Source organism: Rattus norvegicus, chromosome 8, assembly GCF_036323735.1.
Source record: "Rattus norvegicus strain BN/NHsdMcwi chromosome 8, GRCr8, whole genome shotgun sequence".
Lineage (NCBI taxonomy): Eukaryota > Metazoa > Chordata > Mammalia > Rodentia > Muridae > Rattus > Rattus norvegicus.
This window is the reverse complement of record NC_086026.1, coordinates 49,624,497-49,647,816: the sequence shown is the minus strand read 5'-3', so window position 1 is coordinate 49,647,816 and position 23,320 is coordinate 49,624,497. Positions and strand designations below refer to the sequence as shown.

The 23,320-nt window shown below is 46.6% G+C and overlaps 1 protein-coding gene across 14 annotated transcripts in view; it reads left to right on the top strand.

The window, feature by feature from the left end:
* The window catches only part of Gramd1b (GRAM domain containing 1B), a 239,324-nt gene that overhangs the window by 143,149 nt on the left and 72,855 nt on the right, over positions 1–23,320 (top strand). The window contains exon 1 of one of the 14 annotated variants that reach the window (XM_063265092.1): positions 11,399–11,954. The exons of the other annotated variants lie outside the window; for them this stretch is intronic. Within the exon in view, the coding sequence (XP_063121162.1) occupies positions 11,932–11,954 (23 nt within the window). The 5' untranslated portion in view covers positions 11,399–11,931. Of the gene's footprint in view, positions 1–11,398; positions 11,955–23,320 lie in introns of those variants that run through there. 14 annotated transcript variants of the gene reach the window in all.

Here is a 23,320-nt window from a genome sequence, read left to right as displayed (position 1 = left end):
GACTAGTCTTATATTCAAAATAATCTCTCCACCTTAGTCTAGCCATTGCTAGGATTATAGGCATGAACCATCATGCCGGCTCATTTTATTTTATTTTTTAACATGTTGCTCTTTCTGTTTTAGGGCAGGAAGTCCTTGAGGACTGAGCTTTATGGGCTTTGTTTGTTTGTTTGTTTTTGTTTATTGAGATAGGGCTTCTCTGTGTAGCCCTGGCTGTCCTGGAACTCACCTTGTAGAGCAGGTTAGCCTTGAACTCATAGAGGTCCACCTGTCTCCACCTACTGAGTGCTGGAGTTAAAGGTGGGCACTACCATGGTCCATTGAGTATTATGCTTTTTGCTTTAAGTCTACAGAGTTTCTGGCATCTTCTGCTTTCCACAGGAAAAGATATACTATTCAATATAGTTGGGTTAAAGGTAAAGACCAAGTGGGAGAGAGTACAGCTGCAGATAGAAAGAGGAGGACTCACGGGTAACAAACAGAGGCAGAAGAGAAATTTAGCCATGGTTTGGACCTAGGGTTGACTGGGCTTTACAGTCTAATTAAATGGGAGACGAGAGGGAAAGAACGGAAGGCGAGGTCTCCGTCTCTCAGTGGATATCTTGATAATGATGCTGCCATTCATTGAAGTATTACATCAGGTTGGAGTCAGGAGGTGTAGACCTGGAGTGAGACAGTTTGAGTGCCATGAGCCATCTAGGTTAAGCTGTTCAGGAACAATGAAACCTGTGTCTGAGGTCAAGGGAGTGGTTGTAGATGGCTCACATAAACTTGGGTGGCCATCAACATTACCTCCGAGGCATTCTTAAAGCATTCATGTCTCATTGGGAACCTCTGTGACCCAGATGGCATTAAAGCACAGAGATTTTCAGAAGACCCCGTCTCAGTTCTCAGGCACCTGTAGCTGATCACGAGGCCTCTGAGTCACACAGGGAGACATTTCCAGATGTTTTTTTGAATCCACGAAGGGCAACCATGCTAAGATATAAAATGACCACTGCCCCTACTTACACTTAAAAAGTAATTTAACATGAAATTAAAAAGGAGCTACTGTTGAAAATTAAAGAATTAAATATATCGATCCTTTTGAAATTTATTGTGTTTCCCTAACTATTCCTAAGCTCTCCATGGGTTCATGTACAACCTCCAGCATGGGTAAAAGGTGTAGGGTGGATACCTTTAATCCTAGCACTTGGGAGGCAGAAGCAGGAGCATTTCTATGAGTTTGAAGCTGACCAGTGCAGCCAGGGCTACACTTTGAGACCCTGTCTCAAACTAAACCAAACCAAACCAAACCAACGTCATGATCCAAACCAGCATTTGGGTGCCCTTGAACCATTAAATATGGCCAGTGGTATAATATAAGAGGCTACAGGTTCATTTACTAAGATTGCTAACCACAAGACAGAAGAAGCTGAACTACTAACTTCCTTGTAGCAGGCTGGTCTGATGTCTTTTGGGATGGTGAAAGAGTCTATGCAGTATCAGAACCCTTAGGTGGTTCTAACCACCGCCAACACACGCCACTGGCTGCCTTCTCAGTCCTGGGCAGAAATAAGAAAATATCCCGAAGGTAGAAAGAAAGAAATTTCAAAATCCATACTCATTCAATTCAGTCTGCGGTATCCCAAGAAGCCAGTGTTTATTGTCAGTGATGGCAGCAGAACGCATTAACAAGCACAATTTCTGGACCTGCCACGGAAGTAGGAAAATGCCTATCTCAGTAAAGGATGTCAACAAATACTGGATACCCTTTTTTGGCCAGCGCTCTCGAACAAAGACCAGACTAATGGAGAAATAATTGTCACAAACTGACTTAGTGTAGGGTAGCTGAGCGGACCACCATGAGTCCTCAGCTGATAAATTAGCGTCATGTTTACAAACTGTGTCCATTTTGAAAGACACAGGGAATATGTCTTAATAGATAGGCCTCTCCCTGGGAACTTTTGTTTCAAGCTTTGTTACTCAGTTAAAGCTGTGTCTTATCCTTTTGTTAAAGTTCAAGGAGGCCGTCTTTGCAATGTTATGCTGTGCCTGAGTCCCGAGCATAGCATCCATTCAGTGAATGCTGACCTAATAAATACCACGGCACCGAAAAGACACAAAAATACCTAGGTTCCTGGTAAATACTTAATGCTGCGGGAATGCTATTAAACAGTTGTTCTGTTGTATCGTTTAAGGCAGTACAGGTCTGTGACAATCGCATAACAGGAGAAACTTGGAAAAGGTAGAGACAACGCGTGTCAGGAAGTAGAGCAGGGGGCAGTTGGCCCTTCTGGCACATGATGGTGGATCTGGGGACACTGGTTAGAAATCTCCATGGAGGTTGGGAAGCTTCATCACCTACTTACTCCATATGTGTTATGAACTGCCAAGAGCCTGGTGCCACTGCCCTTTTGAGTAGGTGAAGGGTCTGAGGCTTAGAGAAATAAGCAAGCTTTCTTAAAGGGCACTTGGCTGTGAGGTATGGATGTGGACTGAAGTCTGATTCTAGAATCTGGTTGCTAAATCTGGTATACTTCCCTGGGACTAAGGTGAGTCTGGGGTCTGTTAGCTTACAGGCAATTCCATCAGGCTTCTCCCAGGAACCTAGCAACACCTTAAGGTCATCATCTGCAAGATGCACCAGGTGTGGGCTGGATATAAAAGGACTGCTCGCCACCTCAGCGCTCTCTCTCTCTCTCTCTCTCTCTCTCTCTCTCTCCCCCTTCCCCCACCCTCTCTTCCACCTCCAGTGCCTTCTCTTTCACCCTTTCCTTCTCTGTGGCCCCCTCTTCTCTACCCTCATGACTCTGCTCCTGTCTGTCTGTCCCTACCCTTTTTTCCAGGTCCTCACTCCTCTCCCTTCCCCCAGTAAATCCCCCTTTTACCAGTTCTGTTACATAAGTAAGTCAGGGCATGGGCCCCACAGGTGTCTGCTCACTGCGTTATATTTCATAAGAAGGTCAGTTGAGAATGTGCCCCTCGAGGTTGGTTTTAAGAACAAGCCACTTCTCTGTCAACAAGAGATTCCTTCACCATATCCTTGGACTGTGGAAATGAGTAACACTCAATTTATTTGTCATTCTCGCTCATGTATCTTAATTAAAAAGAACTCCTCACATGGGTAGGAGAGCAGGCAGCTGTTGTGTGTGGGTGGATAGGTGTTCCCTCCCTAGGGAATCAGAGTCTGTGAGGCCCTACCTGACTTCTAACTGTGATTCACCTGGAGGTTCTCCTGAGCGTAGAGGAGCAGCAGGCTAGTAGAAACCTGCCTGGTTCTTCCTTCTGACATGGGACACGTGTGTTTCTTCTGTGTGTATAGCTACAATGGTGAAGGGAGGCCAGCGTCTCTTTCTTTGGTGGTGGGGTAGGGTTTCTGTGGCGAGTCTGATGACCAGGTTCCGGCCTTCTTGGAGCTGCCCTCTGTCCATGGGGAGAAGAGGTCTTATGAGCCAAGACATGGGGATATGTTTGGCATGCACATAAACCAACCTCGAGGTAACAGGTGGGCCTTTGGGAAGTGGGAGAGGTTTTGGAAGGGGATGAGAATGTGGGATGGATCCTCTTGGGTGTGGCATGGGGTCCTCTTTGAGAGTTCCTCTGACAGAACTGGTGACATTCTTGTGTCCATCAAGCCAGTTTCCTTGGAAGGGGAATGCCAGGCTGGGTGTCATGGCTTACCCTTTTAATCTCAGTACTCAGGAAACAGAAGTAGGAAGATAACCTCAAGGCTAGCCTGGGCTACAGAGTAATACCTTCCTTGTCTTCAAAAACCAAAAAACCAAAAACTAAAACAAAAGAAGATAAAACAAAACAAACAAACAAACAAACAAACAAAAAAAACCCCAGCTATGTCAAGAGCAGGGAAGAGGAGTAGCTTAGCTGGGTTCTCAGCCTGCACGGGTGTAGCAGATCATCTCTGCGTCACCAGGCAAGAGAAGGTCCGAGGCTAGAGAGGGCAGAAGTCCTGCAGTCCTAGGTATCCCTTTAACTTTTAGCTTTTCCCATTTTTACCAATGACTACTGTCTTGGTTATTTTTTCTACTGCTGCGAAGAGACACCATGACCAAAACAACTAATAAATAGAGAGTTCATTGGGAGCTTTTTTACATTTTCAAAGGGTTGAAGTCTACAATCATCATGAAGTGGAGCATGGCCTCAAGACAGGTAGGCGCTGGAGCGGCAACTGAGAACTTTTACATCTGATCCACAAGTATGAGGCAGAAAGAAACACCAGAAGAAAGAGAGCTAACTGGGAATGATGTAGGATTTTAAAAGCTCAAAGTCCACTCTGATGACGCACCTCTTCTAACAAGGCCACACCCCTTAATCCTTCCCAAACAGTCCACCAACTGGGGACCAAATATTCAAATATGTGAGCCTATAGGGGCCCTTCTCATTTCAACTTTCGTAACAGTTTTTCTTGAACTTGCTCAGGAGCCTAGTCCCATGATACCCTCAGATCTACCAGTGACCAGGTCTCCTGTGTAAAGTGGTATGCTTGGATATAAATGTACTCATATTATGTCATATCTAGGCTGCTTACAGTACCTAATGCAATGTGAACACCATGTACAGTTGTATTGTTTGAGGAAGTGAAGTCTGAGCTCGTTCTGTAAACATGCAGCTTTTTCTGGGAATGTTGTATCCAAGGTTGATGGAGTCCTGTATGCTGGACCTGTGAGGCAGAGGACCTGGTGTGCACTCACCCAGGAGCCAGTGATAGCTGGTAATGTTGTGAAAAGAACTGGACAACACCAAACCCTGGTTTCTCCTTTGAACAAATGTTAACCCTTTCCTGTTTAGCTGTTCAATATTGGAAACTCTTCTGGGTCACAGTGAGGTTCACAAGACACTATGTCTGCACCCCTCACCGGGGTGGTCGGAGTGGTTGGTTGCCTGTCCTTGGCATTCCGGTCCTGCTTTCCCTTTTCTGGGGGCAGGATGGAAGCTGGAGTTGATTGGAGTCTGGTTTTGGCTCTGATCCTGCTGTTGTTGCCTGAAGGAACATTCTGGATTAACAGATTGTGAAGGGGAAGCAGAGACGAAAGTGATTTTTTTGTCTTTTTTTTTCTGAAGAAAAAAGAAAAGATTCAACTTCAAGACCTTCTGTGAATCCTTAGGGTCACAGAGATAGAAGGAAACACGGACACAAAAAGCCTGGCTTACTCTGCCCATAGGTCTATTGACCTCTCCCAGCTTTGTGCAAGGTATTAGCTCCCTCCCTGGACTGTGGAGCTAGAGGGCTGGACTGTGCACCAAGGGTACTAAGGACAAGGGGGCTGCTCAGGAGGCTCCAGGCTTGGGTGCTGACACAGATGGACAGACCAGAAGGCAAGGCCAATGCCTACAGCCCACACTGTCACCCCAGAGTCTGTGACTAATAGTGGCAGAGGGTGGGGAGTGGTGAGGCAGGGAGGAGGAGGGTAGAAGGGGAGGAACAGGGAAGTGGTAGGGAGCACCTGATCAGTGCAGTCCTGGCCATCTGCCGGCCCCTCACACAGCCCTATTGACTACAATTTGGAGTTTGGAAGAGGATTCTGGCTAGGGGATGAGGAGAGGCTTGTTGTTGAAATGGAGTGTTTGGGAGGCTGCGCTCCCCCCCCCCCCAAGCGTTCCTCTCTTGCTTGCTTCCTGACCTCCAAAAATGCTCCTTAAATATAACACTCTCAGCGCCTGATGACTCTCCTGCCTGAGCTTGGAGCTTTGATTCCCCAGCGTGTGACTGCAGCACCGCTCTGCCCCAGTTTTGCCAGCAACTAGAGGCTTGCCAGTCTGACTGCCAGGCTGCTGCAGCTAGGTTTGCTGCCCTGGAGAAGGAATGGGCAGAGGAACCGTGGCCAGAGTCTGAGATACAGGGAGGGCCTCAGGGATCTGGCCATCCATTTTCTGCTCCAGATACAGAACTATTTGCTTGGAGTGACTTAGCAAGGTCAGGAGGAGGCCCAAGCCTCTGCTGTTGGGGAAGAACCCCCACTGGGGAGGTGAAGTTTAAAATCTTGGATTCTCCCTTGAGTTACTCTAGTTGGCCAAATCCTTCCGTGGACCCTGACTTTCGAGTATACGGTTTCTGGACTTGCTTTGGTCAAGAGTCCTGGGTGTGTGGAAGTGGTCTGTTCCAGCTGAATGTGACCTCTGTTACTTTTCCAGGCCCTATCTGTGGATGAGGCAAGAAACTCCAGTCATTGTTTTTGTTGGGTAAGACAGTATACAGCACCAGGGGCTTGGAGGAGACCAAGACTCCGAATAAAATAAAATAAAATAAAATAAAATCAAGGCAGGTGAAATAAACTTTTTAACTAAGTAAAGTCTAGAGCTAAGTAAAGTTTAGAGGTTTTTAATTAACTAAAGTTTAGAAGAATCACCCTAGGGAACTTAGAATAACACAAACCAACTGTATGTTGACCCAATGGGAATCTATGAGCCACAGCCCCAAACAAGTTCTGAAACACGAATAATATAAAATGAAACACGGTCATGGTCAGACCTTGCCCCATATCAGAGAAGATGGGCGTAGCAGTGGGCTCTGGTTACTCTGTTACCCTAAGCTTGTTTTCACAAGCATCGGGCAGGGTATTTACAAGAGACATAGATACAAGAGGGTCTTTAAAAGAGACCTAAAATAATGACAAACAGGAAAAAAAAAGCCACTTCTCAGGGTCATAGTCTGATTTGGGGAGAGAAAAAGACAATATTTAGATTAGGCCTAAAGCATAGAGAAGAGCAAGTGAGTTTCTGTCTGCTGGTCTGGTTCCCCTGACCAGCTTTTCCAAGGACTCGTTACTCTGTTGCTTGCTCCTTTGTTCAACATCAAGGCTTAGATTAGTTTTTATTGTGTGGATATGAGTTTTATGTATTCTTTGTGTGTTTACAGACCGACAGACAAAGATCTTCACTGACTCCCTTTCTTGTCCAGCCTTGTGTTTCTGAGGTTTATCCCTCTGTTGTATACTACAGTGCTGTGCATCTTCAATGCCATTTACCATTCTACTTGACAATGCTCTTCAGGCAGGGTCTTCCTTGTTGCACGCTGCCTGTTTAGCCTTATACATTTCACCTTCGCCAGAGTATTTATGGGGCAGGGATACACTTGTTCAGCCTCTCCTGTCATTCAGGAGTTGAGCCAATATGCCCTTCCACTCGCTCTTTCTCAATACTTGATATCGTTTGATGTTAAAATTTTGGCCAGCCAGGTCCAAGCACTCAGGAGGCAGAGGCAGAGGCAGGGGGATCTCTGAGTTTGAGGCCAGCGTAGGCTACAAAATGGGTTCCAGGTCGGCCAGAGCAACACAGTGAGACCCTGCCTTAAAATAAATAGACAAATCAGCAAGCAAGGAAACAAACAAATAAAATAAATAAATAAAAATTTGACTCATCAGTTGGTCTAAAGCAGCATTCCGAATTTGTATTTTCCAAGTCCTCATAAAGGTGAGGACGGCTTCATATGTTTGTTACTTCCTCTTCCGAAAGCCCTTATTCCAACTTTTTTGCCTAGTTCCCTTATGTTTACCTCTCATGGACTTTTGGGAATTTTTAGTAAACCTCCGAACAGTCCGTTTCTCAATATATATTGTGTGTATTTTCTCCTGGCAAGACATTTGTGCCCTCCTTCCCCCAACTTTCCTTTCAATGACTAGAAGTTGGTCATTTTAAATGTATAATTGTTTTCTTTTGCAGGGTGTGTGTGTGTGTGTGTGTGTGTGTGTGTGTGTGTGTGAGAGAGAGAGAGAGAGAGAGAGAGAGAGAGAGAGAGAGAGGGGAGAGAGAGAGAGAGGAGAGAGACAGAGACAGAGACAGAGACAGACAGACAGAGAGAGACAGATAGAGAGAGACAGACAAAGGGGGAGGGAGGGAAGGAGAGAGGGAGGGAGAGAGGGAGGGAGAGAGGGAGGGAGAGAGGGAGGGAGAGAGGGAGACAGACAGAGACAGACAGAGACAGATAGAGGGGGGAGGGAGGGAAGGAGAGAGGGAGGGAGGTGGGAAGAGAGAGAGAGAGAGAGAGAGAGAGAGAGAGAGAGAATGGATTGTTTGTTTAGGAGATTTTTTTAGACTAATTATTGAGTTGATAGGACTTTGAGGACCTTTTGTTTTGTTTTGTTTTGTTTTGTTTTGTTTTGTTTTGTTTTGTTGTTGTTGTCCTTTGTCACAGGTCAAGGATTAGGACTGTCCTGAATCCTAATAAAGGAATCATTAGGGTGAGATGTGACCAAATAGAGGCCTGGGGGCACCTACTGTACCAGAAAAGTGAGGTGTTGCCAAGCAGGGGCCAGGTGGGCAAGGACACTGTGTTAAAGTTCCCTTTGAAGCCTCACTCCTAGTGGGCTTTTCCAGTTTCTCTCTGTGCTTTGAGGCCATGATACTGAAGCCCAGGATTGTTTGTTTCTGCCATCACTCAGTGTTTGAACTTTCCATATTCCTAACTTTTGGAGTTTTACCAATACCACAGGCATTTTAAAATAATTTCCTTTTGACTTTCTGTGTTTCGGCCTGTATGGTCATCTTGCGAGATAAAGGAGTCTTCAGAGCGTAGTCTTCTTTAAAATAATTTATGCCCTTCCTGAAACTTGAATATCATGGAGCAGTCAGCCTGCAGAGAGGCAGGCGGCATCTGGGGAAGGCGTGCACTCCTTCTGTGAACTTGTACCAGAGTGCTCCATTTCCCAGGGAGGGAACTGCTCTCAGGGTACAGAGTGCTACAGAAAGGCAGGCAAGTCCGAAAGATGAGCATTTATCTATCTCTCAAGGTCTCCATGATTCATTTACATCAGGGGTATGCCGTGTTCCCTGTCTCGTCAGCCATGTTTGGACTCTTTATGGACTGAAAAGCATAGCGTTGGTTTCTGGAGCACTAAGAAAAATCTGTGATCCACAGCCAAGGGGAATCTGTGGATGACTGTCACCCATCCCAGGCTCCCATGTCACACACACTGGCACTCAGCATTCTCAGTAATGAAGAGGTTGCCTTGGCTTAGAGTCTCCATTCTTATTGGCTATACTTTATGGCTTGGCTACATGAGCTCTTTTAAACCAGCACATCTGAGAGAAAAGATGTGTGTGTGTGTGTGTGTGTGTGTGTGTGTGTGCCTTTGTGTTCTTACATGCTTATCTGTCATTCATATGTAAAACCACATGTTAAGGAGCTTCCTCTGTCATTTTTCTTTTTTTTTTCTTCTTCTATTTTAAAAGATTTATTTATTATATATGAGTACACTGTCGCTGTCTTCAGATACACTGGAAGAGGGCATCGGATCCCATTTCAGACGGTTGTGAGCCACCATGTGGTTGCTGGGAATTGAACTCAGCACCTCTGGAAGAGCAGTCAGTGTTCTTAACCACTGAGCCATCTCTCCAGGCCCCTCCCCCTTCCCCTCCTGTCATTTTCTACTTCAGTTTTTGAGGCAGTTTCTCACTGGACCTGGAGCTCATTGATTGGTGATCTGGCCAGCCAACTCAGGGATCTGCTGGCCTCCATCGCCCCGAGCCCCCAGCACTGGGGTTCCAATATGAACTTCTGTCCTATAGGTTTCTGCTTGGAAGGGGTTTCCAAGGTTCTTGGTTTCTTTCTCCATGGAGCCAAGTCCTTGCCTTGAGACTTTTTTAAATAAACATGCACAGGGATTGGGCTTGAAGTTTGACACGATTATGTTTATATCCCAAAGTTGCATCTTCCTGGCTGGTTGGCATCAGGCATACCAAGATGCTACCCTTGTTATTGCTCTGCTGTACCGTGTGAAACACAACCCTGGCCAAAACCTCAGAGTGTGCATGCACAACCACAAGTTTGTACCTACCACACCTAGCTCAACAGCCGGCACCTCAGGCCCTCCACATACTCATGTTAGTAGTTGTTAAAGAAGGTTTCTATGGAGTTTCCCAAAGTAGCTGATGGCCAAAGGCCAAAGAACTTTAACTTTTCCAGAGAGTAATGTTTGGGGTACTATGGTCTGATGCCGAAGTGTCCCCCATGATTGGAGCAGTTAGGACTAATGAGATGATTGACATCTATATAGAGGACTATCAGTGACATTAGCCCAGAGGCTAGATCGTGGGAATTTGGATCACATTACCAAGACGTGAAGAAAATTCATTCAGTGCACCTTGGGAATCTGGTATACCTCATCAATTCCTGTGCTGAATGTATGGCCTGGACACAGGCCCAAGGATCCTTAAAAAAACACAGTTGGCAATGTCTTTTAGAAGTCCTAGTGGCATTTGAGCATCACCTGGTGTGGGGCTGTGCATGGAGAGGAATTCCACAGCTCTTTGGCTATCATATCCCTGAAACGGATCCTAGATCAGGGTCCTAGAGAGTGTTTCTTCTGTGTTAGTCAAATGTTGGAGGGAGACAGCGATGATTTGAGTGTCAAATAGAATGAGGGTGGTGGGCTATGAGCAGGGCACTCACCAGGACAGTTCCCAATGGGATTGCATGTCTCTGTTCGTTGAGAGCGATACCTTAGAGAGTTGAGCTTGGTGATGTGTATTTGGCCCAGGCGTGCCTGTAGTGTTTCGGGCCAGTTTTAGCGGAAAGGCTTATTATGGTTCAGCTGAAGGTTGCTATTTCATAATTAATCTCCTCTTTGTTCTCTTTCACTCGCCCGCATTACTGACCCAGATAATGGATAATATGGGGAAGGCCAGAAAGGAGCGAGTGATACAGCCGGAGGAGAAGCCGTTGGTGTGAGAACCTCCAACCAGAGTTGATTTGGGGAGCCACAGGCATTTCCCCCACTTCAAATTCATTGTCCACGTTTCCCCCCCTCACTTAGTGTTATTCCTGGAGTACCTAAGTCTGTTTGCTTCTTGGGTTGGTGATGATGCGTTAAGTCCTAAGCCAGGCCAGGCTGTTGGAGCCACCTTGATAGGATTCTTGACCTCAGGTGACTGAAAGGCTGCTTTGCCACTCAGAACTGCTCACCACATGCCCTGGTCATGTGGGCAATGTCCCCAGTAGGGGAAAAGAACTGTGAGTTCTCTGTGCTCAGAACTAACTGCTTGGGAGCTCAGAGCCTGCTGACTATCCCAGCTTGCTTCCTTAGGAACTGACAGTTCTACTTAAGGTGGTCTTGAGCAGCCTGTCACGGGATAATACACTAACTAGGATTTTCAGGTGTGCTCAGCTGAGGAATCCTGAAGTTGTCCACGACCCCTTCCCTGCCAAGGGTGTGACCTATTAACTCACCTGGTTAATCTTGCTGGGGGCCTGTGACACTAGTGACTATATCCCTCTTCAGGGGGTGGTTTTTTTGTTTTGTCTCTTGCTTCTTTCTTCCTGGTACCGCATTCCTCCATGCAGCACACAGATCCCTGTCATCCCTGGTGATCTGTCCCATTCTGGGACAAAACATGTGCTGTGTCTTTAAATGGGCGGAAGTGGCTGGTGGTGCTTTGCTTGGGTACTGCATTGATTAGGAGATTACATGGAGCTGCCGCCTGGGGGAGGAGAGTGCAGGTTCTGCTAGGTCGGTGCTTGATCCTTCCTGCACTCCCTGCCTTTCCTTCCCAAGGCTGGCTGCTCACTGCCGGTAGGAGGTGAGGGTGGGTGGCTGGCGGCCAGCCTGACTGTGGATGCAACTCCAGGGCTCGCTCTGTTCAGGCTTACCAGAGTACCCATCCTCATCAGAGACTGGCAGTGGCGGCAACAGCCAGGGCAGCCGGCTCCAGCCTGGGGCTGGATTTGCCCAAGCTGCCCTTGGCCTCTGAGCCCAGCTAAGAGCTGGGAGAAGGGCAGTGGGAAGAGAAGCAGCAGGATCTCTCTCTCTCTCTCTCTCTCTCTCTCTCTCTCTCTCTCTCTCTCTCTCTCTCTCTTTCTCTCTCTCTCTTTCAAGTCACACTATATGGGATTCTGTTCCTTTGGGACTTCGTCATCTTTTCCACTATGTCCTGGGACCTCTGGAGCTGTGACAGGGATGCTAAGGACACGGTCAGTGGATTCTCGTGACTGTACTAATGAAAGGATTCAAGCTCTCCTGGTAAGTGAAGGATGGATAAGCTCGACCTCTTCCGTCTCTCCTCACCTGTGTGTTCCACCAGCCCCCTTCAGAGGTCTCCTTGAGACAGGCCTGCCTCACTGGGTGGGGGGCAGCAAGGTGTCGAGGCAGGGATGACAAACCCTGAAGTTAGAATACCTGGCTCAGCGAGCACCCACGGGGCTTTGGTATTTTCTCACCCAGCCATGTTCTCTGCGGTCAGGGGTTTGTAGAAGTTGGGAGGCTGTGGAATCTCGAATCTCACAGAATCGGAAAAGAGCCTCCAACTTTGAGGGGTCGGGTGGTTGTACACAGAGATGGAACTTTATACAAAGGTGCTTTCCTCTGTCTTGCACTTGTTCTGGGTTGGGGGCCTTGACTGTTTCCCCAGGGAGCGGTTTTTCCTTGTCATCACCAGGGGTGGGGGGGTGGGAGGGGTGTTCGTCACAGCCGAGGCAACCTCTGACTTCTCTGGGCAGCTTCTCCCTAAGGAGCGAGTGATAGGGGCTTGGCCCCATCTTCCAGGATGCCTGGCTAAGGAAGAGTGGACATGTGCCTTGGGGCTTTGCAAGTGTTGACTCTTGCTGGGATTAATATGGGGCATGAGAAGAACTTCTGCTTTGGAGTGTGTGGGGATAGTTGCATTCTAGCTGCAGCCGTAGGCAGAGTATTTTTACCTTCTATTTTAAAAATAAAACCCTTACTGTTCCCTCTTCTCCTTTGATCCACCGAGGACCAGATGGGTGGGGGGAACTGGCTTTTTTGTCGGCTTGAGAAACTGCAGAATTTGCTTGGAAAACTTTGTCCCACCAGGAATCTGGTACCCCCGCAGGGCGGCCTGTGCAGCTGCCTTGGAGGAGAAAGGCTCCCGGGGTTAGGGAGGGAGGGCGCTTTAACTCCTTGAAGAGGGTGGAGGTAGGAGGAGGGGAAAAGCTTGGGGAAGCTCTCTGCAGGAATGCAGCCTACCTTCACGGTGGACCTGCTGTCCTAGCTGGCTGGGGGGTGGGGGTGGGGAGGGCATTCCTGCGAGTGGCAGGTTGAGCTTTAGAATCAGGGATAGGATCGAGCACTTTAACCAAGGAGTCTTAGCCAGGCTGCAGGTGACTTCTAGTTTCCTAGAAGCCCCTACCCAATCCCCAACCCCCAACCCCAGCAAAGTGTAGCTCTCTTGCTGCTGTAAGTGCGAGCATTCTTTAAAGGGCCTCGAGAAGGACAGAGAGTGGAGCTGAGTTCTGCAAGATTAGCTCATAATGACTGCAAGCTCCTGAGTGTGGTGAGAATTGGTGACCACCGCTTAGCGTTGAGTTGCTTCTCCTCACACTGGGTGCCAGGGCGCTGAAGCCTTCCCTTTGAATTTGAGACAAGGACGTGCAGGCCCAACAGCTATCCTTGCCCTTGCTCTCTTGGGGGTTTGCCTGTCCCACTGTGTGGTAAACTGTGTCTTGGCATCAGTAATTCCAGGCCCATGTGGGTGGTCAGAGCTGTGTTCATTCCTCAGTAGAGTTAAGGCAGGCGCCTCAGAAAAGTGCAGGTACTTCTGGAAGCACAAGGACCCTGGGCTCTTTATCAGAATCACTCAGCACTTTTCTCTGTTGTCAGCATACTCTGCCTGGGACCTAGGTACACTGACTGTCATTCAGATGAGACATCACTTTAACACTGGCGCTTCTTGGCTCAGCCTGGCTTGGTCCCTCGGGGAGATGCAGAGATGTTTGCCTTTGAAATCTGTCATGAGTATCTCTTGATGCATTTCAACAAGGAGAGCAGTGCTCAGCTGGGAGCTGTAATTGGCCAAACTTGTCTTCTTCAGATGAACAGAATCAGGGGATATTTCTGTCATTTATGCCGGTCTGGGTGCTGTTAGACCTGTGACCTTCTGTCTCATGAATGATAAGACACATTAGTCCACTGTGTCCCCTCTTTGCAGTCGGATTGTGGCTGTCTGGGGGTGAGAAGACTCCCTTTGGCATTGGATGTGCCCTGTTCCCAAGAAGCAAGACGATGGCCATCTTGTCCTGGGTAATACTGTCTTGAGTGCATGTAGAAGAGGATGGGGTTAGCAAGCTTTCTGATGTTTGCAGTCATCTCTAAGAACACTTCTAGGGTTCCTCCTATGTACAGGTGACAGAAAAAAAAAATGGTGGTGCTTATGCTCCTAATAGAAATAAGTAGTGCTTTACCACTTATTGAAATTTACTTCGTGCCACGCTCCATTAAGTACTTTGCATGTATTAGCACGGGCCGTGCAGTTCTACAATTATGTCTCCTCATTTTGCAGACTGGGATGCTGAGGCAAAGGTTAAGGTATACACCAAGAAATCATTTTTTTCTTTTTGCAGATGTGTCAGGGTTTGCTGTAGGGTCAGGTTGCAGCAATCCACCTGCTCTTGGTGATTCTTGCAGAATGCTTTCCCTGTATGTAAGACCACACTCTGTATGGCCCCATTCCTGCTCTGACGTCTCATTGGGTCATTTAACTAGACTGTGAAGATTGCTGACGAAATGTCTATTCTGTGTTGGAGCTAGGGAAACTGAGGCCTAGAGTTATAAATTTAGGTAACTAGTTCATACACACCATTATATGTGTGTAAGCATATGTGTGCCTGTGTGTATATGTGTGCTTGCTCTCTGTGTGCAGGCCAAAGGTCAGCATCTGGGTGTCTTCCTCAATTGCTTTTGGCCTTATTCTTTGAGATCAGTTCTCTTCATTGTATCTGGAGCTAAAATTTCAGCTAGGCTGGCTGGCCAGTGGACGCAGGGAATACAGTGCTTGCCCTGCTGCCAAGTTCATGGACCGTTCCCAACCTTTTTATATAGGTGCTCGGAATCCAGACTCAGGTCCTTGTGCATTTATGGCGAGCATTTTACCCACTGAACCATTTCTTAATCCCTATCATAAGCAGAGGACAACCGTAATAATAGCAAGATGTTTCTCTGTTGCGAAGGTTCAAGGTCTGCAAATCCATGTACTCACCCATCCCTTCTTTTTACAAATTTGATTAAGTTTTCATTATTTGTAACCCTTTGCCTAGGAATGTAGTCGTTTAAAGTGTGTAAACAGTCACTCGTGACCTTAGTCTTCTAGAAGACAATTCTCTCGCAGGCAGAATGAGCCCCCCTTCCCTGTGCACATGATACAAGTCAGTCAATGCTACTGGCCAGATAAATGCAAGCAACAACCCTAGAAACTGTTTTCTGCTGGTGGAGCGACAGAGCGTGTTCTTGGGGTAAATGGCACAGGAGGGCTCTTGGATCTGGATTGTTAGGGAAATAAAGTTCTCTTTTGCACAGCAACTTCACCATTACTCACAGAGGTCCAAGGTTATTATAGGTGATGCCTTAGGCTACAGCTTTTCACAGTGTGTGTGTGTGTGTGTGTGTGTGTGTGTGTGTGTAACTGACAAGTGGCTACATCAGGAGAGAAATCCTCCACCTTATTTCTCCTTTATCAGGGAGGAGCTTAATTCAGCTGCCTCAAGAGTTGCTATAAGTCGGCCATAATTTATTAAGTCAGTCTTCAATCTGCTGGCATTTTGGTGAGTAAGGTAAGGGTTGAGGTGGAAGATACCAAAGGGAGGTGTTCTGAACAAATGAGTAAGGCTGCGACCGAGTTGCAGAAGGAAGTATACTCTTTACTCAGGAAGCCAGTGTTCCTCTGTTTCCACATGGCTGCTCTCCCCCACCTCGCAATCACTCTCGTAGTGATGTGAAGTTACCTCTAATTCCCTTAGAGCTTCAGAACAGAGCTCAGTTTTGTGAGGCCATTTTCTGCAGACTGCTGTCCTCACAATGGCCCTGGCAGACTATGCTGGCAGACCATGCAACATCTGTAGGGTCCCCTCACCTCCTTCCCATCCCTGCTCTTCACATCTGCCCGTGGTGCAGGCGGTACAGAGCCTGAGGCTCGAGTAGACCTTCAGGAAGGCCAGTGTAGGGGAGAAGCTGCTTTTGTGAAAAAAATTAAACAAAACCAACCGAACAGACAAAGTTAAGAGAACATAGTCCAACACAGCAGGGGAAGCACTTCCAAGGTGAGAAGTCAGTTCTTCATTTTCATTTTTTAAATAGGCGAATGTTAGGCCTCAAACCTGGGACAAATGGCTGCTTAGGTGCCCATACAACAGGTCTGAGGACAGATGAGCTTCCAAGATACATTCTCACTCCTGATTTAGGAGTTGTTCCCTCCACTTTCCCAACCTGCTCTCAACTTCTTCCCAGGCGACTGAGAGTCCAATGACTGGCCTTTGTCCTCCTATCCCGGCTATTAATGGTCAGCCATGACACCAAAGGTCAATTGTCCATTATTCTCTTCCTTTTTATATCTGTTCACGGTTTCCTGTTTCTTCCCCCATCTCTTGTCTAGACCACATACTTCTCTTTTGAGGGTCTTCATGGGAAGGATGTACTGTGAAAGACAAGGGAGCCCAGGGGGGATTCTCCACACATCTCCTGTATAGCTTCACTACACAGCCTTTGAGAGGCTTCCCAGTAGGCCGGCAACAGTGAAGGCTGGGGTCTTTCAGTGGCTTGAGAGAGGATTCACAAATGGGAATCTTGTTACTACCTTTTAGCCTGCTGTGGGCCTGGCTAGGGGACTTCTGTTTACCTTAGGTGGTGATTTTTTTTTTTTTTTTTGAAAGTGTGACATTAAATGCCAGTGCTGGTACACTAGTTGTCTTGCAGCTTCCTTTTTTTTCACAAATGGTCTAGGAAAAGACCACAGTTTTTATAGAGCTATACGGTGGCATGCTCTGTAGACTGTTGGAGTACTTCTTTAGCTGGCAGGGGGTATTGAAAAAAAAAACCAACAGACCTCCATTTGAGAATATTAAATATTCATTTACAAATGTTACACCACAGACGTTGCCCTTCCATGAACGCTGAGATTTATCGTTCTATGGGAAGGAGTTAGGTTTCCTCGTGTTCAGGGCCCTGAGTGCCGGTCATCTAAGATTTAAATCTCTCGAGAGACAGATAGCCCAGGGTGCTGAGGGAATCTGATGCTATGGGTTTCTTAAGATGCTAGACTGTTCTCATGTGTCCCCCAGGCTTCTACAGTGGGCCAGCAATAAACATTACTTGCTTTTCTGTGTTTTTGTGGCCACTGTCATTCTTCTTAGAAAGAAGCATTTGCTGTCTTACAAATCAGATGATGGGTACCCAACCTCTTGGCTTGAACCCTTTCCTCCTGCTTTTTGTGAGATTATTTCTCGAGAAGATAATTATTGTTTCTGGGGAAGAAGTTGAAGACAAAATACCTCTGACCTTGCCGAATTGTCTATAAAGCTGGGCATTTTTCCTTCAGTGACCTCTTAAGTGAAGGGATGTAATAAACCGGGTAATGCTCTGTAACTTTACACTCATTTACCAAAAAGAAAAAACCTTTTATTATATCCATCTATTTACCTGTGTGAATGTGGAGGTCAGAGTCCATACTGCAGCTGCACTCTTTCCTTTCTCTGTGTGGATTCTGGGAATTGAAGTCAGCTTAGACCTGCAAGCTCCTTTAGCTGCCTTTAATGTCCTTGCAGCCATTCTTTTTTGTCTGTCCGTCTGTCTGATCTATCTAATGTATGGTGTGATGTGTGTGTGTGTGTGTGTGTGTGTGTGTTTGTGTGTGTGTGTGTGTTTGTGTGTGTGTGTGTGTTCCACATTTGTATACCAGTGAGCTCACCTGCGTAGGCCAGAGGTCTATGTCACATCTTTCCTTCATAACTCTTCAACTTCCCTTGTGAGAAAGAGCCTCACTGAAACTGAAGCTCACTGTTTAAGCAAGCCCCAGGTCTGATGTCTCAGAGCAGGAGTTATAGGCAGCCACGCCTTTCTCCACAAGGCAGCTTTAGAGACCAGGCTGACATGCTTGTGCAGCAAGCACTTTACCCACAAGCCAACTCCCAGCCCCGGCTAGTCAATGCTAACACTAGCTTTTGGCTTTTGCTTGCAGAGAGACACTGTGTTAAAGTGAGGAGAGCAGGTTGGGCCAAGATAACCATCCCAAGTTTTTTTCACTGCTTATACATTTAATTTATGATCAGTCCAAGTCCCCTCAGGTTCTGGTCAACACCACCTTAAGCAGTGATTGGGCAGTGCAAGCTGTTGAGTCTTATGGAATCTTCTCCATAGTGACCATGGTGGGAAGGACGGTGTGGGTCTCATACTCTCCATTACACTTGTCACACATGAGCCTGGCTGACTGCAGGACCCTCGGAAACTATGGACTTCTGAATGGAGCAGGGGTAGGCTGGGACTCCTAAGGCAGCACAGAGCCCGCTATAATGATGGCTCGGAGTAATGCTGTAAACGAGGGCCCTGCATTCGGATACTGAGGAAGAACTCCTCTGACCCTAGCCAGGATCCTATCATCAGTTCACAGCTATTTTATTTTATTTTATTCTATTTTATTTTATTTGTAGACTTTGCAAGCCAAGATTATCCCAGTGCATTTGGTTTTTACTTTAAAAGATATTTTGTTTATTTATTTGTTTTTTGGCAAATTCACACCCTAGTACATTTTTTATTTTGTTGCTTTATAATGCTAGGCATTGGACCAGGGCACCGGACCATGGAGCGGTGTCCACGGCTCTCTTATTAGTCTTTTTGTTTGTTTGTTTCTTTGTTTTTTAAATATTTATTCAAAGACCTATAAGTTGCCTGTTTGGTCTTTGAATTCACTCAATAGCCCAGGCTGGCTTTGAACTTACCGATCTTCCTGTCTCAGCCTCCTGAGTAGCTGGGATTATAGTCCTTCCTTACCAGGCCTAGCTTTCTATGCATTTAAAAACTGCTCAAGAAATGAGAATGGCAAAATGACATGTAAAAATCAGATGACATCCCATCTACTTTTTTGGGGGTGCGACACACCCATTAGGTCACAGACTACGCATGGCTTGCACACTACCACACAGAGTGAGACCTGTGTCCTGCTAACCTGGGCTCCTAATAAAAATGGTTGCTGCTCCAAGATGATGTAAATACAGTTCTCCAGAGTACCACACTGCTAACGTTTGTGGTGGATTCTTTTTAGCTAACAGTATTATTCCAGGGCCTTCATACTTATACCAATGATGATGAGGGCAGTGCTAACAGTAGGTAATGCTTATGTGAAAATTTGTCGCATGACAGGTTTGTTTCATTTTAAAATTTGACACAGGGCCTTGCTACGTCTTTCAGGTCTTTCTATGTTGCTAGCTTTGAAATCTCAACTTTGCCTTGAACTCCTAGTCCTCTGCCCAAGATCATAGAGTCTAAAACTCCTTGACGTGTCACTCTCACCCAGAGTTCATGTTCTTTCTTTCTTTTGTGTAGCCCTGGCTGTCCTGAAACTGTCCCTGTAGACCAGTCTGGCCTTGAACTCGCAGAGATTCAGTTGCTTCTGCCTCCCAAGTGCTAGGATTAAAGGCATGCACCACCACCACCACCCAGCCTTTCTTTTCTTTTATCTCTTGTCCTGTTTTAACTGACTTTACAAAATCAGAACTTGTGATTCTCTCACCTCAGCTTTCTGAGCGCTTTCTCACCTGCCCTGAGTTCCTGCATCCAGTTACTGTAGTTGCAAAGCCATTGGAGGGCAGGTCTTTGCCTCTGAGGAAAAAAAACTGAGGTGTGTGGACTGATTTATGGGAACAGTGTTTGACGATGTGAACATGGTAGAGCAGAACTGGGGCAAAAGGTTTGAGAAGGGGTGCACAGGACAAGTGAGACACAGCTGATTCTTGAATGGAGGCCACTGACATTTCAAGAAACCATTAAGCCTCTGAGGTAGGGAGAAAAAGAAAAAAGCAAGAATAGTTATCAAAACCAGAGCAAGGACAGCGAGGAAGAGAGAAAGATGAGCAGTTCAGTGGAACCGAGGGGCAGAGGGTGTATATGGGAACTGGGGTAGAAGCTTAAGGGACAAAACACGGTTCAGGAAGAGATATCTTAGAAGATATGTAGAGTCCTGAGCAACCCCCACCCCCCACCCCCACAAGAAAACCCTCAGGCCCAGGACGACCAAGAAGCCCTGAGATGCACTTTCCACTTCAGTGGGTATGATGCTTGTGGCGAGAGCTTGATGTTTGTAATCTGGTAGCATTTGTGAAAAAGACCTTTGAAAAAGTAACAGGACTGGGAGGTGTGTGTGTGTGTGTGTGTGTGTGTGTGTGTGTGTGTGTGTAAGAGGAGAAAGAGAGAGGCAGAGAGACAGAGACAGAGACACAGAGAGAAACAGAGGGGAGAAAGAGAACACTTAGGAGAACCTGCTTTTAGTTCTTAGAACCAACACACACACACACACACACACACACACACACACACACACACACACACACACACACATCTTCCTTAGTCCTGTTAGGAAGGTGGTATTTAATTTGCCTCATATCACAGGTGACAAAACAGAGTCTCAGGGCCAAATGGCAGCAGAGAGAAGGTTTAAGAAGCTGAGCTCCAGGGTGTGAACTCTCAGTGTCTCTTCTCTGCCACTGTGTGGATCTGCTCAAATCTGGAGTTTAAGTTAGAGGGACGCTGCCAGGGCCATGTCCTTCTGGGCTGGGGTTTTCTTCATCCATGGATGCAATAGCTGTAGCATTTCCAGTGTATAGAATTCCTTTCCACAGGAAGCCAGGATCCTACTCAGATCTGACTTAGTAGCTGTCCCTTCAAGGCTAAGCTAGGAAATATTTAATTAAAATAGAGACGAGGGCTGGTGAGATGGCTCAGTAAAGTTGCTTAGTGCCAAACAAGAAGTCTTGAGTTTGCTCTCTGAGTTCTACATGGTAAGAGAGAGCCAGCTATAAATTATCCTATTACCTCCACACAGACATTGTGGCATGTACACACACACACACACACACACACACACACACACACATGGCATGAGTGAAGCCATTATTTTTTTTCCGTTATCTTCATTATTTTCAAAATTCAATTATTGTAATGGATTCTTTGACTTTTTTATTATTACTAAATTAGGTTTTTCTTATTTACATTTCAAATGTTATTCCCTTTCCCAGTTTCCTGTCCATCAGCCCCCTTCTCCCTCCCCTTCTGTAAGGGTGTTCCCCTCCCCATCAACTCCACCTTACTGCCCCCCCCAGCAATCCCCTACACTGGGGGTCCAACCGTGGCAGGACCAAGGGCTGAGTGAAGCCATTCTTTAAGATTGATGACGATGTTCAAAGCCCCCAGAGTGCAAGCCTCAGAGAATGCAAATAGTTTCAGAACTGCTTTCACTGGACTCCAAACACGGTCTTGTCTCCTAGGGTAGGAGGTGGGCGATGCTGTAGCTTGTACTTAGTTGCAGTGCTGTCCTAAGTGATGGCCTCAGGAGGTAGGGCTTTTATAAGCCCTGCCCTGGACCTCTGGGAAAATATGCAAATGACTCTCTAGTTCACCGATCTTCCTTCCCGTCTACTATTCTTGATTCTCTTACATTAAAAAAAAAATGGTAACAACCATATTTGCCTTAGGGGGCTGCCATGAGGATGGTCTGGTCTGTTATTGTTTATGATGATGATGATGATGATGATGACGACGACGACGACGACGACGATGATGATGTTCCTTGAGACAGTTTCTCTTTGTATCCCTGGGCATCCTGGAACTCACTCTAAAGACCAGGCTGGCCGTGACCTCAGAGTTTCACCTACCTCAGTTGGGATCAAAGGCATGTACCACCACCATCCAGGAGGATAGTCTTTTTTTTTTTTTACCCGGAGCTGGGGACCGAACCCAGGGCCTTGCGCTTTCTAGGCAAGTGCTCTACCACTGAGCTAAATCCCCAACCCAGGATAGTCTGTTTTAAATGAGACAGTTTATATAACCCAGAGGAAGGGGCCAGACACTCACAGCCTCTTTGTGAATGTAAGGCGCTCTCAGAATATTGTTCAGAGGACGTGGTCACAGCCCTTGCCTTTCAACCAATCAAGATAGATTGCCCCATTCTACCCGGAGATCTCATTATAACCTCTTCTGTGACTTCTTAGGACTCGGGTCACTTGCAGTTAGCTCTACCCTTCTTTCAAGTGAGCTACCTTTCAAGCTCTGTTTTGGCTGCGTTGCTAGAACTTTGCCATCTTGCCACACTCAGGGATAGACCACTTCACTGGAGGCTGGAACTCGCTCTGGTGTTGAACCACAAGGAAAGGTGTGACCTTAGCAGGACACAACCTCATTGCTAAGGTGATAGCAGCAGCACACCTGAGATTCCCACTCCCCCGCTTTTGGGCTGATGAACCTCAGAACCCAATGCTCCTACAGTTCTTTTCAAGTTTCCATCATTTAACTATGCATCCAATCTCTCTACTAAGAGTTCTTGAGCGTTCATTGAACCCAGCTGTAGGGATAAACATTAGGAAGAACTGGTCTTTGCCCTGGGTGCAGGTCGGGGAGGCTGCTGGCTGGGGTAGAGGAGTCAGAACTGGGCCCAGGTTCAGGATGCGCCATACAGGAAAATCCCACTGGACGGGGTTGCATGCTTCCCCTACTGAGGTGCAAATAGATTCATCTTTTATTTCAGATCTTTTTTTGGACCCTCTCTCCAGAGACTAGGAGCCTCTTGTTTCATAATGGCTTCCCTGCAGCGACCTCCACTTTTATCCTTCCTGATGGTCATGTTTTTTACAAAGAGGGGTAGGAGGCATTAGGACAGGGCATGCAAAACTCCTTTGTTCTTTGTTGTCTTAATTTGACAGGCATGGAATACGCAAATTCGGGACCCGACCATTGGCTTTTGGAGGTGATTTGCTTTGCAGAGCACATGTCCTCCCCTCTCCCCCCACTCCCTGCCCCATTCTGCATTTATTTTACATATATCAACTCTGGCATGTCCGAAAGATTTCTTTTAGACTTCCAAATCACTTCTGAAAGGTTTCTATTTCGTTTTCTTGCCTTCTTTGATATAAATAAACAAAATAATATTCTGGCGAGACTTATCAGTAATGGGAGCCAACCACAGCCCTGCCTAGCCAGTAAGGAGTCATTGGCTAACGCAAGATGTTTGTAGCAGTAATAGTATTATCCCTTTTGACGAGTGCACACTGAGGGTGGGTTAAGCAGGAGCTTTGTCAAATGCTGAGAGTGGAGCGTGTAGCCCGAGGGTTGGCTTTTCTTACTTGCTACTGTCTTCTGACTAATTCTCCTGAGTATATTCCTAGGCATAAGCTAGAACCACTTTGGGGGCTGATCAGTAGCTCCTCCGAATGCAGTGAATAACCGTTTCTGGCACCAGTCACTAAGACACTCACAGCCATCATTGTCAGGAAAAGGATTCTAAATTAAAATCGCACACTGCTTTCTTTTCCTCCTTGAATTTGCTGCTCGGAAAAAAAAATGAATGTAAGTCTCCGGCCCAAACCTTTCACATCCTCTCTGTCATTTCTGTTGTTGTT